Source organism: Bactrocera dorsalis, chromosome 6 (assembly GCF_023373825.1).
Source record: "Bactrocera dorsalis isolate Fly_Bdor chromosome 6, ASM2337382v1, whole genome shotgun sequence".
In the NCBI taxonomy this organism is placed as follows: domain Eukaryota; kingdom Metazoa; phylum Arthropoda; class Insecta; order Diptera; family Tephritidae; genus Bactrocera; species Bactrocera dorsalis.
The window spans coordinates 21,291,380-21,309,038 of record NC_064308.1 but is presented as its reverse complement, the minus strand read 5'-3'; the positions used below and the strand labels follow the sequence as shown (position 1 = coordinate 21,309,038).

Genomic DNA, 17,659 nt, shown 5'->3' with positions numbered 1-17,659 from the left:
TGAACAATGGTATACCTCAGGGTTCACCACTCTCGGCAACTCTCTTCATCATTGCGTTTAATAAAGTCAGTTCCATAATTAGCACTAACCCACAAATAAAACACTTTATCTACGCAGATGACATCGTGATCTTTACAAAAATTAAAGACTTAAGACAAGTTAATCATGCATTTATAAAAATTTTAAATGATGTCAACAAATGGTCCGAAATCTCAGGTGTAAAAATTTCATTAAACAAAAGCTCCACATTTCATATTTGTAGAAAACATAAATGCTCATTTCCTACCTTAACCTTTTTAAATACACAAATTCCCCACACTCATACCTTAAAAATTCTAGGTTTAATATTTGATAAGACTCTTTCTTATAAAGAACATTGTAAATATATTCGATCAAACTTATTTTTAAGACTAAACATTATAAAGTACTTATCATCAAAAAGTTGTTTGTGTCACCCAAACACTCTCATTAATGTGACAAGAGCATTATTGTTATCAAAAATTGACTATGGACTTGCAATATACGGACACTGTGCCAAAACTCATATCAAACTCTTAAATGCAGCTTACCATGCGGCAGCGAGAAGGAGCATTCGTGCCTTCCCAACATCACCAATCAAAGCTATTTTAAAAGAATCCGGGTTACCAGATATTCAGCAAAGGACCATACATAACACACAGCTACTCATTCCAAAGTTGCTACTATGCAGAAACGAGTTAACACTCATGAATGTAAATAGCACTCTCCAATGTCCACGCAGATACAACAAACCCACCACCATAATGCGTTGTCTAACCATTTCCAAGGAACTCGGGATAATTACGTGCCCTACAGTGGTTGAACCTTCAATAATTCCGCCTTCCATGACATTATCTTCAAGTTGCATCAGTGTTACACAACAATATCGCAAGCAATTTACCAGTAACACGGAATATGCTCAGCTATATAAAGAAACTATTCAACCTTATAGAAATGATTGGGAGTTTATATTTACAGACGGATCTAAAAGTGATACCTGCACCTCATTTGCTTTGACAAACAAGAACGGTGTCACCCTAGCTGCTTTTGTTTTGCCTTCGTACTGCTCGGTATTTACAGCCGAAACAGCTGCAATATTGGAAGCGGTTCGTTTTGCCGCTAGTAATGGAAAGAAAGCTATTATTTGCAGCGACAGTAAATCCGCCATAGATGCCATTTTTAACCAATCAAACGATTCCTACCTGATTACAAAAATAAAAAACCTTATTTTTCAACACAAAAATATTATCAAAATTATGTGGATACCTGGACACACAGGAATTCAAGGAAACGCAATGGCTGACAAACGAGCGAAAGAAGCAAACAAAGAACCTTTGCATACGTCAGGATACTTCACCACAAAGGATATTAAGAAATACGTTAAACAACATATATCGGTCTGCTGTCTAAACGATTGGAGACACTATAACCACTATTATAAACTTGCTAATCCATTAGGCCAAAAACCACATTATTCCAATACAACCACATGTAAAAATATAAAAACATACACACGCATAAGGATTGGACATACACTTGCGACACATGGACACCTGTTGAATGGTACAAGCAAACCCATATGCTCTTTATGTGGTTCGGAAGATTTCACAATTATTCATATCCTCGATCACTGCGCACACGTACAACAACAAAGAGTCTTGATTTTTGGTAACAACAAACCATCTGACTTACTCGATCGGACAGATGACAATAACATTAATCTCTTTGTAAAATATATGCACATTTGTAAATTAAATATTTAATATATAAGAAACTGAAGTACAAACTAATATTTAAGTTGCTTTAGTCGTAAGTAAAAAAAGGTAATAACTTAATCTGTAAATATTAATCAAGCCGAAGGCCCTAGCAGCCAGTGCTTTACATATATATAAGTGGAATAACTATTTATATTTATTTCTCTTCTAAATAAATAAATAAATAAAAAAAAATTCTCACTCGATGAAGGTCTTTTCATTACCCCCCACCAGAGGTAAGGAATGATAAATCTGTATTGAGTTACAAACAATGTCTATGATGCGGAGATTACTATCACATAACGTCTGGACGTTGATGGAAAATATACCTCTTCTAGTACGAAATATCTCTGCATCTTCCCCACCTGTATATAAAGGTTATATAAAGTATATTTTTTTATATTATTTTTGAGAGAAGTATTTTTTCGAATTTCTTTACCTGGAGAAATTATTTTCACATGAGTGCAATCAATTTCTGTGATTTAGCTAATTTAAAAAAGTATCTCTGGGGCTTTTTCAGGTCTCTTTTCGTTGTTGGCATATAAATGTGATGGTTTTTTAATTGGGCCATATGGTGCGAAACTACTGTTATAACTCTTGATACCGTACTTTTAGATACTCCAAATAAATCTCCTACTGTCCTTGTACAGAAAAAACAGTCTTTTCTTAAGTCTGTACTGTGAGAGTTCACTTTTGACTCTGATTTTCTTTATTAAAATTTCTTCCCTCAATACATTTCTTAATTCTAATTTCTTAACTATGTATATATGTATAGGTGTGTATGCTTAGTGTGCATACACATGTGTAAATATGTATTATATTTTTATTGCATTTTTCAGATACCAACGCATTGATATTTTATAGTTTTTTAGATTAGTGCATCTAACGCACTTATACACATACGTACACACGCTTGATACTTTCTTATCTGTTGCTTGTGTGCATTAATATTTCGAGTATGTATATTTTGTATTTTAATATTAGTATTATGTATACGCTAATTTATGATTTTCACATTTTTATGAGCAAGTCGTTACAATTTTGTTGCTTACCATTGCACTTGACATTTAGTGGACTGTACATACTTTTTATTTAATTTATTGTTTACATGTATATTTTTATGTATTAATGTAGTTGTGTCAAAAATATAATTTTGTATATATAATTCTATCTTAAGGTTACAAAACTTTCATGTTCATATCTTTATGAACATTCTGCCAGGGGCCAAAGTTGTATCTTAACTTTACTTGTATATTATGTTTTATTATTAATATTTTTTAATTATGTCTAACTGGAAGTTCAAATGGAACAGTCACAGTTCTTGTTACACATTTGGATCTTATATATAAAATAGTAATGATTAATGCTATTATCAAAACTAATGTTAGCGAAACGTGACCACTTACGTGATGAAAATTTATACTTTTTAATTTTATAATTTCTGTTTCGAGGAGTTCTATTTGTTGTTTAAGATGTACGATATCTTTGGTATTGTTTATTAATGTTGAATCAAAAGGTTTTATTTGTAGTTCTGGAATATCTTCAATATCTTTAACCCAAGAAGAGGATAGCAATTCTTTTTTAATTTCAGATTGTACGTGATGAGATGCTGTTACAGTTACTCCTTCATGCCGGACTGTGCATCCTTCTCTTATTGTCATAATGCCTTGACTAGGGATTTCCATATGCATTTGTTGATTATTATCACATTCTAGATATATCATTGCTTTGCTAAATAATTTGTAAAGCCACCGATTTTGAGAAGATAATTTTATCCAAACGTTTTCATTTTTAGAAGGTTTGAAATCACATGCTTCATTTTCTAATTGTTTTAAAGCTGCTACTTCACATGAATTATCCTGAGCTGATGCTGTCCCATATGTAACTGTTTGTAGTTTGTATTCTTCTATCGGCTCTCCTTTTGTTTCTCTCCACAATATACGTTGGTAATCTTGATCACTATCTGTTATTTTAATTTGTCGAAACATCTTTTCAATATCACTAGTTAATACATATTGCCAAAGTCTCCATTTGATTATAATGTCAAATATATCTCTTTGAAGTCTCGGTCCTATAAAGAGGATGTCATTTAAACTACTTCCATTTGTAGTTTTTGCAGACGCATCGAAAACAACTCGTAGTTTAGTCGTTCTACTGTCTTCTCGAATCACTGCTTGATGTGGCAAATAGTATTTTCCGCATTTATTTTCACTTGCTTTTTCCATGTGGTCCATTTCTGAATATTCTTTCATAAATTGCACATATTGTTGTTTTAACTCGTTATTTGTAGCGAACCTTTTCTCAAGATTAAGAAACCTCGCCATAGCTTGTTTGCGAGAATCGCCCAATTCTTTTTCTTGTTTAAAAGGTAGATTGACGACAAATCGATTATTTCCATTTCTTACTGTTGTTTTTTCAAAAATTCTTAGGCATTCATCATCATCTGCTGTATCTGCTGGAGTTGTAGTGTCTTCTATTTCCCAAAACTTCTCCAATGTTGTAGTAACCGCTGCTAAAATTGTATTGTTTTTTCTCGGTTGTTGTAAAACTCCCGACAATATCCAGCCCAATTTCGTAGCTTGACCTAGTATTCGATCCTTTTTAAATATACCTTCTTCTAGTATGTCGGCATATATGTCACTTCCAATGACAATATCGATTCGATCTGATTTATTGAAATTGGGATCAGCTAAAGTGTAGTTTTTCAATTGTTCTACATCCCATTTAAACGTTTTGTCTGGTTGAGCACTCGCTAATTTCGGCAAAATTAGTGCTTCGACATTGTACGCCTCGTTGCTTAGGAATCTTGGCTTGATTTTAATGTTGATTTTAAATTTGGACACTCCCACTGTGGTATTTCCTAAACCTTGTAGTTCAGTTACTTCTCTTCTTCTTGGTAAATGAAGTATTTGAGATGCTTCTTCGGAAATAGTAGTTTTTTGGGATCCTTGATCGATTAGAGCTCGCAATGTCACATACTCTCCATTTGCTGCCTTCACCCTTATCTGTGCTGTTGCTAGGAGTATCGCCATTTCCGAATGTTTCGTCAGCATTGTGGAAGATGTTTTTGAGACATTTTCTTCACTTCCTCCTTTTCCTTTTTGGAATTCATTGAAGTGCAATAAATTATGATGATTTCTTTCACACTTATTGCACTTCTTTTTATTATTACATTTTCCTTCATATACGTGATCAAGGCAAATGTAGCATAACTTGTTGTTTGTTATGAATCTTTTTCGATTAATCATAGTCAATGTCTGAAACTTTCTGCATTCACCAATTTGATGCCCAGGAACCTTGCAGTATACACAATTATTTTGTGCCGCTGTATAAAATGTAGGTGTTCGCTGTGGCTGCTTTTGATTGTTCCATTTAGTTGGTTTTCTGTCGCGTATTGCTTCTAGAGCTTGATATTGCTGTTCCAGAATACTGAAGACGTCATCTAGGCTTTGTATATCCCTACTTTTTTTTACGTTTTGCTCGTATAAGCGTAGACTTTCTTTGTCTAGTTTTCGAACCACTATCCGAGCTATGATGGCTTGTTCGTCATTTAAATTTAGATTTAGCCCTTTTAAAGCATAAATGCATTCTTTGGTGGTATCTAACAGCTGCTTCATGCTTTGTGCACTTTCTCCATTTGCTGTCAAAATATGATTCTTCAACATTTTCAAATTGTATTTGAAGCTTGGTTTTGAATTCTCTCATTTGCTCGAGAGAATCCAATGCATTTCTTCGTATTTCATCCATCGTGCTTTTGAGCATTTTTGCTCGACGTTGATATTTTCTTTCAACGCCAGACGCGGCTTCAGGTGGTGCGACCTGAATAGTTTGTGGCGTAGATTCTATTTGCCACATGCTGCTCACTGCTGAAACACCTTCGGCAGTACTTTGAATTCTTAAATTCTGAATAGAATTCTCCATTGTTTGCATTACATGCTCGAAGTAGTTCTTCGCAATGTATTCCTCAGCTTCTTGACTCTTCTTAGCCATTATTTTATTATGATTTGCAGTAAACTCTTTCATAACAGTCTGAATATGATCCATATATTCCAGACATGAAGCCTTTCTTATTTTTCCGCTCAGGATTTTCTGCTCCTCCAACGCAGCTAGATCTCCCAAGTCCTGTCGTGTTAGCAAATTCTTCATATTTGCTTCTTTATAGATGGTTTTGTATATATATATTTTTTTTTTGCACTGTTCTTGTTGTTATAGCCACAAGGACGCTTTAAAAACTTTTTTTTTTTACTTTTACTAAAAGTAATTTTTATAAATGCGGGTAGTCTTTACATTTATTTTTACTTACATTTACTTACATTTATTTTTACTTGGCTAAGTAATGCTCTTTTTCTTTTAAGAGGCTTCTAGTACTTGCACTTGCTCGATTCTTTTTCAAAAAGAGGATCGAAGGACCAAATGTACAGAAAAAACAGTCTTTGCTTAAGTCTGTACTGTGAGAGTTCACTTTTGACTCTGATTTTCTTTATTAAAATTTCTTCCCAATTTCTTCCCATTCTTCATATTTGCTTCTTTATAGATGGTTTTGTATATATATATATATATATTTTTGCACTGTTCTTGTTGTTATAGCCACAAGGACGCTTTTAAAATTTTTTTTTTAACTTTTACTAAAAGTAATTTTTATAAATGCGGGTAGTCTTTGCTATTCCGGCTTACATTTATTTTTACTTGGCTAAGTAATGCTCTTTTTCTTTTAAGAGGCTTCTAGTACTTGCACTTGCTCGATTCTTTTTCAAAAAGAGGATCGAAGGACCAAATGTACAGAAAAAACAGTCTTTGCTTAAGTCTGTACTGTGAGAGTTCACTTTTGACTCTGATTTTCTTTATTAAAATTTCTTCCCTCAATACATTTCTTAATTCTAATTTCTTAACTATGTATATATGTATATGTGTGTATGCTTAGTGTGCATACACATGTGTAAATATGTATTATATTTTTATTGCATTTTTCAGATACCAACGCATTGATATTTTATAGTTTTTTAGATTAGTGCATCTAACGCACTTATACACATACGTACACACGCTTGATACTTTCTTATCTGTTGCTTGTGTGCGTTAATATTTCGAGTATGTATATTTTGTATTTTAATATTAGTATTATGTATACGCTAATTTATGAGTTTTCTTTTATGTGCAATGATTTTCACATTTTTATGAGCAAGTCATTACAATTTTGTTGCTTACCATTGCACTTGACATTTAGTGGACTGTATATACTTTTTATTTAATTTATTGTTTACATGTACATTTTTATGTATTAATGTAGTTGTGTCAAAAATATAATTTTGTATATATAATTCTATCTTAAGGTTACAAAACTTTCATGTTCATATCTTTATGAACAGTCCTTAACATACTTCCCGTAGCATAAAACCGCAATGTAAGCAAAAACATTTGTTCTGGTGATAATGCATGATTCCTAAAAGAAATGTGTACATAAGTGAGTCGTATAAGGCAAATTAGATGTACCACTTGGTTTTGTGTTCAATTTGTAGTCGAATACAATCAAGCACAAACCAGGCTGTTTATTTGGTAGTCCGAAATCTGTCGCGGAAATATTTCTCGTCATATAGCTTGAAGGATTTTGGCCGGGACTTGATTTCTTTTGTTCGTCGCATTATTATAATACTCGTATTCCACAGGTCATCGTATATACAAAATAACACTTCTTTTTAATCCGTACTGTGAGAGTTCACGTTTGACTCTGAAATTCATTATTTAAATTTGTTTCGACAATACATTTCTTAATTCTAATCTCTTAACTAGGTACATATGTGTATGTGTGTATGCTTAGTGTACATACACATGAGTAAATATGTACAATATTTCATTTTTATTGCATTCTTCAGATACCAACGCATTGATATTTTACAGCTATTTATATCGGTATTCTGCTTGAGACGACTGCCTCATGTCTCTAATTGTCACAATCTTAATTTAGTGACCCTGTTAGTCTCATTTTGGTATTCTGGCAGATACAGTGTAGTGGTATACTGTATAGTAGTATACTGTACCTGCCAGAATACCAAAATGAGACTCCTGACTAACAGAGTCACTAATTTACTATAGTCACAATTAGAGACATGAGACAATCGTCTCAAGCAGAATACCGATATTAGATTAGTGCATTTAACGCACTTATACACATACGTACATACGCTTAATACTGTCTTATCTGTTGCTTGTGTGCATTAATATTTGGAGTATGTATGTTTTGTATAGTAATATTAGTATTATGTATACTCTAATTTATGAGTTTTCTTTTATATGCAATGATTTTCGCATTTTTATGAGTAAATCTCATATTACAATTTTATTGAATAGGGAAGGACCTCTCCGAGCCGTTCGATACCAAACGAGGTTTCAGACAAGGCGACTCCCTATCGTGCGATTTCTATAATCTGCTGCTGGAGAAAATTATTCGGGCTGCAGAACTTAATCGAGCAAGGTACAATCTTTTATAAGAGTGTACAGCTGCTGGCGTATGCCGATGATATTGATATCATTGGCCTCAACACCCGCGCCGTTAGTTATGCTTTCTCCAGACTGAAATGGGTCTGGCAGTGAACGAGGGCAAGACGAAATATCTCCTGTCATCAAACAAACAGTCGTCGCACTCGCGACTTGGCTCTCACGTCAGTCATAACTTTGAAGTTGTAGATAATTTCGTCTATTTAGGAACCAGTATTAACACCACCAACAATGTCAGCCTGGAAATCCACCGCAGGATTACTCTTGCGATCAGGTGCTACTTCGGACTGAGTAAGCAATTGAAAAGTAAAGTCCTCTCTCGACGAACAAAAGCCAAACTCTATAAGTCGCTTGGACGATGTCAGCAACGGATGAGTCGACATTGCGAGTTTTCGAGAGAAAAGTTCTGCGAAAGATTTATGGTCCTTTGCGCGTTGGCCACGGCGAATATCGCATTCGATGGAACGATGAGCTGTACGAAATATACGACGAAATTGACATAGTGCAGCGAATTAAAAGACAGCGGCTACGCTGGCTAGGTCATGTTGTCCGGATGGACGAAGACACTCCAGCTCTGAAAGTTTTCGACGCAGTACCCGCCGGGGGAAGCAGAGGAAGACCTCCACTCTGCTGGAAGGACCAAGTGGAGAAGGACCTGGCTTCGCTTGGAATATCCAATTGGCGCCACGTAGCGAAAAGAAGAAACGACTGGCGCGGGGTTGTTAACTCGGCTATAATCGTGTAAGCGGTTTCTACGCCAATTAAGAAGAAGAAGAAGAAATGGGACATAATGAGGACTAAAATGAGGCATTTGAAAACGACTTTTTTATCTGCGCTGAAGTGGAAAGGCCAGACTGGTGCAGGCTTACTTGAAAGTGGTGATCCTCATAATGTGGAAGAATACATAAAAAGAATATGTCCTTTTTATGAAGACCTTGACGTAATATTTGGACGTCGCATAAGTGTCCAGCCACCAGCGATTTATCAATCAACAGAGTTGGTATCAGTGTTGGGCGATACATATATAGAATATATTATCCCAGAGATAGACTCCGACACAAGTTCTTCGAGTCCGTTACCCAGTTCGTCCGTTATTATGTATCCGTCTGCAGATGAAGTAGTTAGTCCGGCCGCTAATTTTGCATGCACATCTACACCTAGAAGAAATATGAAAAGATTGCTATGAGATCCAAATCCAATCCATTTTCATTACTTTTCGAAATCCAAAATAAGAAGTTGGAAATAGAAACGAAAAAATTGGAATTTGAAAAAGAGAGAGAGGAAAACAATTTTCAATTGCAGAAATTACGGTTGGAGAAAGAAATGGAAGTAGAAATGGGAAAAGTCAGATTTGAACACGAACGATTGAAAAGCTTAAATTGCTCATAAGTTGTCAAAATGTAATCATCTGTATTCCAATATAAGATTTTTCCCATTTTGACTTTTTCTTCTTAATACATTTGTTGGTTTGTTTTACTTATAGTGACTTAGTGAATATGGTCCACCTTGCTTTCTTTTTTACTTTATCCGTATTAAGTTATTTCTAGTCAAATAATTTACGTTACTTGTTTATGTAAAGAAATTGAATTTTATTTGAAAAAATTAATAAGAAAAGAATTTTTAAATTAAGATATTTATTGATTAAACAATTGTCCAAAGATTTGTCGTCGCCTTATCTCCCCTTCTTTGGTACGAGCATTTGGTTCCCATAACGAGTCGCCAATACTGTGCTCCGATGCCTCAGGTTGGAAATCGAAATAATCGTCTTGTTTGAGTATAAAGTTGTGTAACAATGCACAACAGAGAATCCATTTGATAACTTTTCTCACACCATTTTCATTTTTTATTTGGAGCCTTAAGCCTTTTAAACTACCAAATATTTCCTTCAGCATTCCAAAAAGAGAAATTTGCAAACACTTCTACCAGATTCAAATAATTAAATAAAAAATCGTAAAGGGTAGTACCATGAAATAAACTCAAACAAATTGTCTTGCAAAAACCTCCGTTTCGATGGCAAAAACATAAAAATGGCTGTGAATGAGCATAATCTAGACCCCACTATTCGGCATGCTTGCTTATTGGTTCCTAACATTTTTCTGTGGTGAACATTTATTAACTTACCACAGTTAAAAAGAGGCATAAATAAAAAACTTAGTTGTTCATGCATTTGCTCATATTGTTCTCATCTTTAAGAATATATATTAAAATAAAACGATTTTCTTTTGAAAATAAATATATTAAAGTTTTATATATAACCAATATGGCTAAATGAGTTAAGCTTTCCGCCCTCATACACCACTACACCACACAACACACCACTCATCAAGCAACTCTGTCACACTCAAAAAGCAACACTGGCACACTCTCCACACTTGGAGACCACACTCTCCACAGCCCAACGAGCAAAAAAGGGCTCGTCCTGAAAGAAGCGTGCCCCTTTTCGATCACGACCTACGAGCGAGCAACATCAGCAGACTTTTTGATTTTCGACGCGCAGCAATTTTCTCAGTTTTTCACAACCATCGTGTGTCATCATTTTTGATTTTCGGCGCGCAGCAACTTTCTCAGTTTTTCACAACCATCGTGTGTCATCATTTTTGATTTTCGGCGCGCAGCAACTTTCTCAGTTTTTCACAACCATCGGGTGTCATCATTTTTGATCTTCGCACAGCAGCTCATCCAACCTAGTTTCGATTTGTTTTATATATACACTTGGTGCAGCCTCCGACCAAGGAGCCCAACAATTCACGGTTTTCCATACATTTACTGTCACTCCACTGGTATCCGATCAGGGAGATTTTCTTCTTTAACATTATACTTAAAATATTGTAAACGCATTTATGAAGCTTGTGAATATCCTCCTGAATTAAAAGGCAATCATTTGGCCATAACAAAAAAGGCATTTTATTCCGGAGTGGGTGCTAAGGTGTAAGTGCTAAAGAAATTATCTATAAGTAGTAAGTGGTAAAATAACTATGGTCCTTCGAGCCATTCTGAATGGCACTATGGTAAAAAGCTAACAAGCTCGTTTAGCTAAATATAAAAAAAAAAAAAAACATTTTTCAATAAATAACTAAAAGTGGAAAAAGTGGCTTGTGGAAAATACATGTATAAGTGTAGTGAAACAGAAAACAGTTACATATACAAAGTGCTCGAAAATTGAAACATAGTACGGAAAAAAAAATATTGAGTGAAAGTGACAAATAAAAGTGAATAAGTGCGCAAGTGCAAACACTACATATGTGAAATTATAAAAAGAAAAAAGCAAGATACAGTGCCCACAAAAAGCCCAACAACAAAGTTTGGGTAGTGACAAAAAAAAACAGGAAAACAAAGAAATTAAAAGATTAAAAGCAAATAAAAATACACATACATACATACATATATACATCACAGTGCGGTGTAAAAAATAAGCAGTTATAAAAAAAACGGGCGCGGAAAAAAGGAAACAAAACCACCTAACTAATAAATAAAAAACAAAAACAGCGGGCGCGAATATAACCATATATGTAAAAATACATATTAATATCAAACGGGCGCGGAATAAAAACACAACTAACAACAAGCCAGCAAGGAAGGAGACCACCCAACCATCCCAGGGCAGGAGCACAGAAACGAAAGCCTTCCGACACACACTGTCGCCAACACTAATCCCCAAAATCCCATGACGGTTATCAAAGTGAGTCGTATCGATTCCATTTAGTATTTCATTTTTTCAACTCTCAATTTCTGCATATATGTATATTATTGCGATGAATATTTTATAACAAATTCATTTAACTTGCATATAATAACTCATCAGTTATCTCACTTTATTTTATTGACCTTGCAAAAAAAAAAAAAAAAACAAAATACCGGCTGTCAAACAGTTATTATTGCAAAGGAAACAGTTTGGGTTTTATATTTTGCATATACATATAAAGGGTGATTTTTTAAGAGCTTGATAACTTTAAAAAAAAAAAAACGCATAAAATTTGCAAAATCTCATCGGTTCTTTATTTGAAACGTTAGATTGGTTCATGACATTTACTTTTTGAAGATAATTTCATTTAAATGTTGACCGCGGCTGCGTCTTAGGTGGTCCATTCGGAAAGTCCAATTTTGGGCAACTTTTTCGAGCATTTCGGCCGGAATAGCCCGAATTTCTTCGGAAATGTTGTCTTCCAAAGCTGGAATAGTTGCTGGCTTATTTCTGTAGACTTTAGACTTGACGTAGCCCCACAAAAAATAGTCTAAAGGCGTTAAATCTCATGATCTTGGTGGCCAACTTACGGGTCCATTTCTTTAGATGAATTGTTGTCCGAAGTTTTCCCTCAAAATGGCCATAGAATCGCGAGCTGTGTGGCATGTAGCGCCATCTTGTTGAAACCACATGTCAACCAAGTTCAGTTCTTCCATTTTTGGCAACAAAAAGTTTGTTAGCATCGAACGATAGCGATCGCCATTCACCGTAACGTTGCGTCCAACAGCATCTTTGAAAAAATACGGTCCAATGATTCCACCAGCGTACAAACCACACCAAACAGTGCATTTTTCGGGATGCATGGGCAGTTCTTGAACGGCTTCTGGTTGCTCTTCACCCCAAATGCGGCAATTTTGCTTATTTACGTAGCCATTCAACCAGAAATGAGCCTCATCGCTGAACAAAATTTGTCGATAAACACATTTCGAACCGAACACTGATTTTGGTAATAAAATTCAATGATTTGCAAGCGTTGCTCGTTAGTAAGTCTATTCATGATGAAATGTCAAAGCATACTGAGCATCTTTCTCTTTGACACCATGTCTGAAATCCCACGTGATCTGTCAAATACTAATGCATGAAAATCCTAACCTCAAAAAAATCACCCGTTATTTACACTTGTGTACACATATATACATTTATCGAAGTATATAAAAGTGTTGATTGCCATTTACTGCTTACCTTCCGTGTATCAAAACACAAAATATCTCCAACAAAAGAAAAAAAAAACCAAATTCAAGTATATACATACTTGCGCAAGTGTCCGGCGATACCCCTTATGCTTCATCAAGTAAATAAGTAAGCTAAAGTGAAGGCAAACAAAAAAAAAAAAAATATGTGTATGTAGATATGTATATACATGGAAGAAAAATAAAACCACAAGAAACGGTAGAGAGAAACCTAAGCGAAAATTACATATTTACATATATGCATTAATTTAATATACATACATATATAAGTTAATGTTTTACTTTATTGAGTTTTGGAAAGAAACTGATACATAGAATCTTGAAGTTGATTATTGTTGTATTGATCAGCAATAATGTCGATCACTTTTGGGAGTTGCGTCGGCAGAGTTTAACGGATGTTGAATGGTCAGCAGAATTGAAGTTGATTATTGTTGTTGATATTATTATTTATTGATCAGCAATAATGTCGATCAATTTTGGGAGTTGCAGCGGATGTTTGTTTATGTTATTCAACTTTAACAACAACATTGTTGCAATGATTGTTGTTATGTTGAAATAAATATTTGTTGTGTCAACTTTTAAGTTATTGAACTTTAACAATTACATTGTAGCAATGAATATTGTTGAAATAAATATTTGTTGTATTAACTCTCCCTCCTCAAATTCCTACTTGTCCTCAAGTAGCTTTAAAAGTATGGTATGTTATTAAATTGTGGTTGGACTGATCTAGGAAAATTGTTCGTTTCACTCATGATTTCTGTCGGTACTTTGTTGACCGCGGCTGCGTCTTAGGTGGTCCATTCGGAAAGTCCAATTTTGGGCAACTTTTTCGAGCATTTCGGCCGGAATAGCCCGAATTTCTTCGGAAATGTTGTCTTCCAAAGCTGGAATAGTTGCTGGCTTATTTCTGTAGACTTTAGACTTGACGTAGCCCCACAAAAAATAGTCTAAAGGCGTTAAATCGCATGATCTTGGTGGCCAACTTACGGGTCCATTTCTTGAGATGAATTGTTGTCCGAAGTTTTCCCTCAAAATGGCCATAGAATCGCGAGCTGTGTGGCATGTAGCGCCATCTTGTTGAAACCACATGTCAACCAAGTTCAGTTCTTCCATTTTTGGCAACAAAAAGTTTGTTAGCATCGAACGATAGCGATCGCCATTCACCGTAACGTTGCGTCCAACAGCATCTTTGAAAAAATACGGTCCAATGATTCCACCAGCGTACAAACCACACCAAACAGTGCATTTTTCGGGATGCATGGGCAGTTCTTGAACGGCTTCTGGTTGCTCTTCACCCCAAATGCGGCAATTTTGCTTATTTACGTAGCCATTCAACCAGAAATGAGCCTCATCGCTGAACAAAACACGCGCGCGAAACACATTTCGAACCGAACACTGATTTTGGTAATAAAATTCAATGATTTGCAAGCGTTGCTCGTTAGTAAGTCTATTCATGATGAAATGTCAAAGCATACTGAGCATCTTTCTCTTTGACACCATGTCTGAAATCCCACGTGATCTGTCAAATACTAATGCATGAAAATCCTAACCTCAAAAAAATCACCCGTTATTATTTTTTGAAATATTTTGTGGACTTCTTGTAATTCTATTTCGTTTAAAAGTACAGTATTTATTATATTTTGTTTTGCCCATTGAGTTGCATATTTGACATTTATTATTTCTTCTTTGATTAGTCTTACTTGATTTTGGAAACTTATTGCTATTTCATTATTAAACAAATTATCTTTCTTTATTGCATTTTTTAACATATTTGAAATTGTAGTTAAGTCATTAATTCTATTCTGTAGTTGATTATTTATAATGATCTGCTTGTTATTGTTTGCATTAAGGCTATTTAGATTATTTTGCATTATTAATAAATCATCATGATCTGGATTTCCTGCAACATATTTCCAGGCTGATCCGATCCAATTTATTGATCTAGTTTGGCGGTCTTGCGAAGTGAGTGTATTTAATGCAGTGAGTGATTGTACTATTTCGTGAGTTAGAGTATGAAAGAGATAACTTGTTTTAAGATCTTTAATGGTATGTTCACGAATTTTTAGAAGTTCAATTTCTATTTGCTGAAGATCTATTAAGTGGATTAATTTTATGGATGACGTTTGTAGCTTCCCTATTCCTTTATAGATGGTAATGGTATGTGCGTCTGTATAGTTCGTAATGTCGAGATTTGCCTTTGCCATTGGCAACCACAATAAGAGTAAAATTATCCTGGAACAGTGAATTATAAAAGGTTAGAAATAATTAATTTTTTTTTTATTCTTTTTTTTTTTTTTTTAAGTTAGACATTAAACATTTTTGATGTTACTTTTATGAACAACTCTCCCATTTGCTGTAATAACTGTTGTGTGTTTGTCTTCTTTTACAATTTCCTTTTTATATCGTGGTGAAAGTTTAGATCCTAATCTGCTATTTTGCTTAACAAATATTGTCTGCCCTGGTGTGTAAGTTTTAATTTTTTTCGGTCCTTGTTATGGTTTTCTAGGTCAGTTGCCTGTTTTTGTTTTAGTTTTTCTATGTTATTCTGTCTACTTCTATCGTATTCTTCAGGGTCTGTGGTTACGTTTCTGCCGAAAAATATTTCTAGGGGGCGTTTTTTTGTTACGAAATGTATTGAGTAATTGTACTCATAGACTGCTCTGTCCAATAATTCGTCAAATGTCCGATGTACTTGTTTTGTTCTTAGGCATCTCATAATTTCTGAAAGGGTGGAATGAAATCTTTCAACTTGACCATTTACAGAGCTCTTGTAGGGCGGAGCTTTAAAAACATTTATACCTAGCTGATCTTTCATCATGAAAGTAATAGTTGCAGAATTAAGAGACTTTTCGTTATCTACTATAACGCACTTGGGTACTCCATAATAAAATAAAATGTCGTGCAAAGGTTTTTTTATATCTTCTATTGATTTTGACTGGATTATTCTTGCTTGTGCAAGTTTTGAAAATTTATCTATTGCTGTTAAGACTAATTTTTTTTCAGTTGAAAATATGTCTATGTAAAGTGTATGTCCAGGAAACTCAGGTATTGGGGTTTCTGTAATTGCTGGATTTGGAGGATGCCTATCATATTTTTCTTCCTTGCATACTTGGCATTGGTTTACCAATGTAGCTATTCTTTGTCTCATTTTCGGGAAATAATATTTTTCTGATAGTTGCAGTTTGTTTTCCTGAGCGTTCCTATGAGCCCTGTTGTGAATCTGTAAAATTATCTCATCCTGGTCCGTTTCTTTTGTTATGTCTTCTACTTTCATTTTTGTAAATCTGATTTTAAAAAACCTAAAATGTTTTGGATACAATCTTTGAATCTGTCCCATTATGTCTTCTGTCGTGTAGATTCCATTTATTACTGAAGGGTTTAAGTACTTTCTCAATATTTTCAATAAATCATCATCAGAATATGTTGGTTGAAAAACAGTGTGTCTATGGAATGTAGGGAATGGAATGGTAAACTTGTAGTCAGGAGGATGTTCTTTGTAAATAAAGATTTGGTTTTAAAAAGCGTTTATCGGTACCTCAATGCTGGGAATAAGATTATGAGAAGAGCTTTGAGCACTGTGTTGGGTTTCTATTATTGAATTAATTTCATATTTTTTTGGTACTCGAGACAATGCATCAGCTACAATATTTTCTTTTCCTGGTTTATAGAGTAATTCCTTATTGTACTCATCCAGGTATGACTTCCATCTTTTAATCGCTATTCCACCTTTCCAATTACAATCATGTGTAAGTGGTTCGTGATCTGTGTAAATTTTTACTTTGGAACCACCATAAAGATAACCTTTAAAAGTCTTTACTGCCCAACATATGGCTAACATTTCTTTTTTTGCTGTTTCATAGCCTTCTTCAGTTTTTGATAGAGTTCTCGATATAAACGCGATTGGTCTGTCAGACTGAGAGAGTACTGCTCCAATTGCATGATCAGAGGCATCTGTAGTTAATGTAAATTCTTTATTGAAATCGGGGTATTGTAGTATTACGTCATCGGATATTAATGCATTTTTTAGCTGCTCAAATGCTTTCTTGGCCTCATTAACTAGATGTATTATTTTTCTAGATGAAGCACTCTTTGATATGCGTCCGTCTTCTCCCCTAAGTAGTGTCGTTAGTGGTTTAGCTATTGCAGCATAGCCCATTATAAACCTTCTATAATATCCTGATAGTCCAAGGAATGATCTCAGTTCTTTAAGAGTTTTTGGACATGGATAGTTGGCTATGGCTTCTACCTTTGCCGGATTCGTTTCTATTCCTTTGTCTGAGATAACAAATCCTAAAAATTCTATTTTATTTTTGAAAAACTCGCATTTGTCTAGTTGGCATTTAATATTGGCTTCGTTTAGAGTTTTGAATATAAGGTCAAGATTTTTGAAATGAGTTTCTTCGTCTTTACTAAAGACAATAATATCATCAATGTAAATAACGGGTGATTTTTTTGAGGTTAGG

General features: G+C 34.5%; 1 protein-coding gene and 1 pseudogene across 1 annotated transcript; one reads left to right on the top strand and one right to left on the bottom strand.

The window, feature by feature from the left end:
• Positions 1–1,082: 1,082 nt before the first annotated feature.
• On the bottom strand, positions 1,083–7,655 carry LOC125779272 (uncharacterized). The gene is made up of 3 exons (XM_049460370.1): positions 7,263–7,655; positions 2,212–7,212; positions 1,083–2,137 (listed from the first exon to the last, which is right to left on the bottom strand). Exon 2 carries the CDS (start codon positions 5,435–5,437, stop codon positions 3,050–3,052), a length of 2,388 nt encoding a protein of 795 aa, XP_049316327.1. The 5' UTR covers positions 5,438–7,212; positions 7,263–7,655; the 3' UTR covers positions 1,083–2,137; positions 2,212–3,049.
• Positions 7,206–9,653, top strand: LOC125779696 (uncharacterized; annotated as a pseudogene).
• Positions 9,654–17,659: the final 8,006 nt, after the last annotated feature.

What these genes read in the sequence shown, in the direction of transcription:
- LOC125779272 (XM_049460370.1), bottom strand. Translation starts at nt 5,437, where the DNA reads ATGTTGAAGAATCATATTTTGACAGCAAATGGAGAAAGTGCACAAAGC.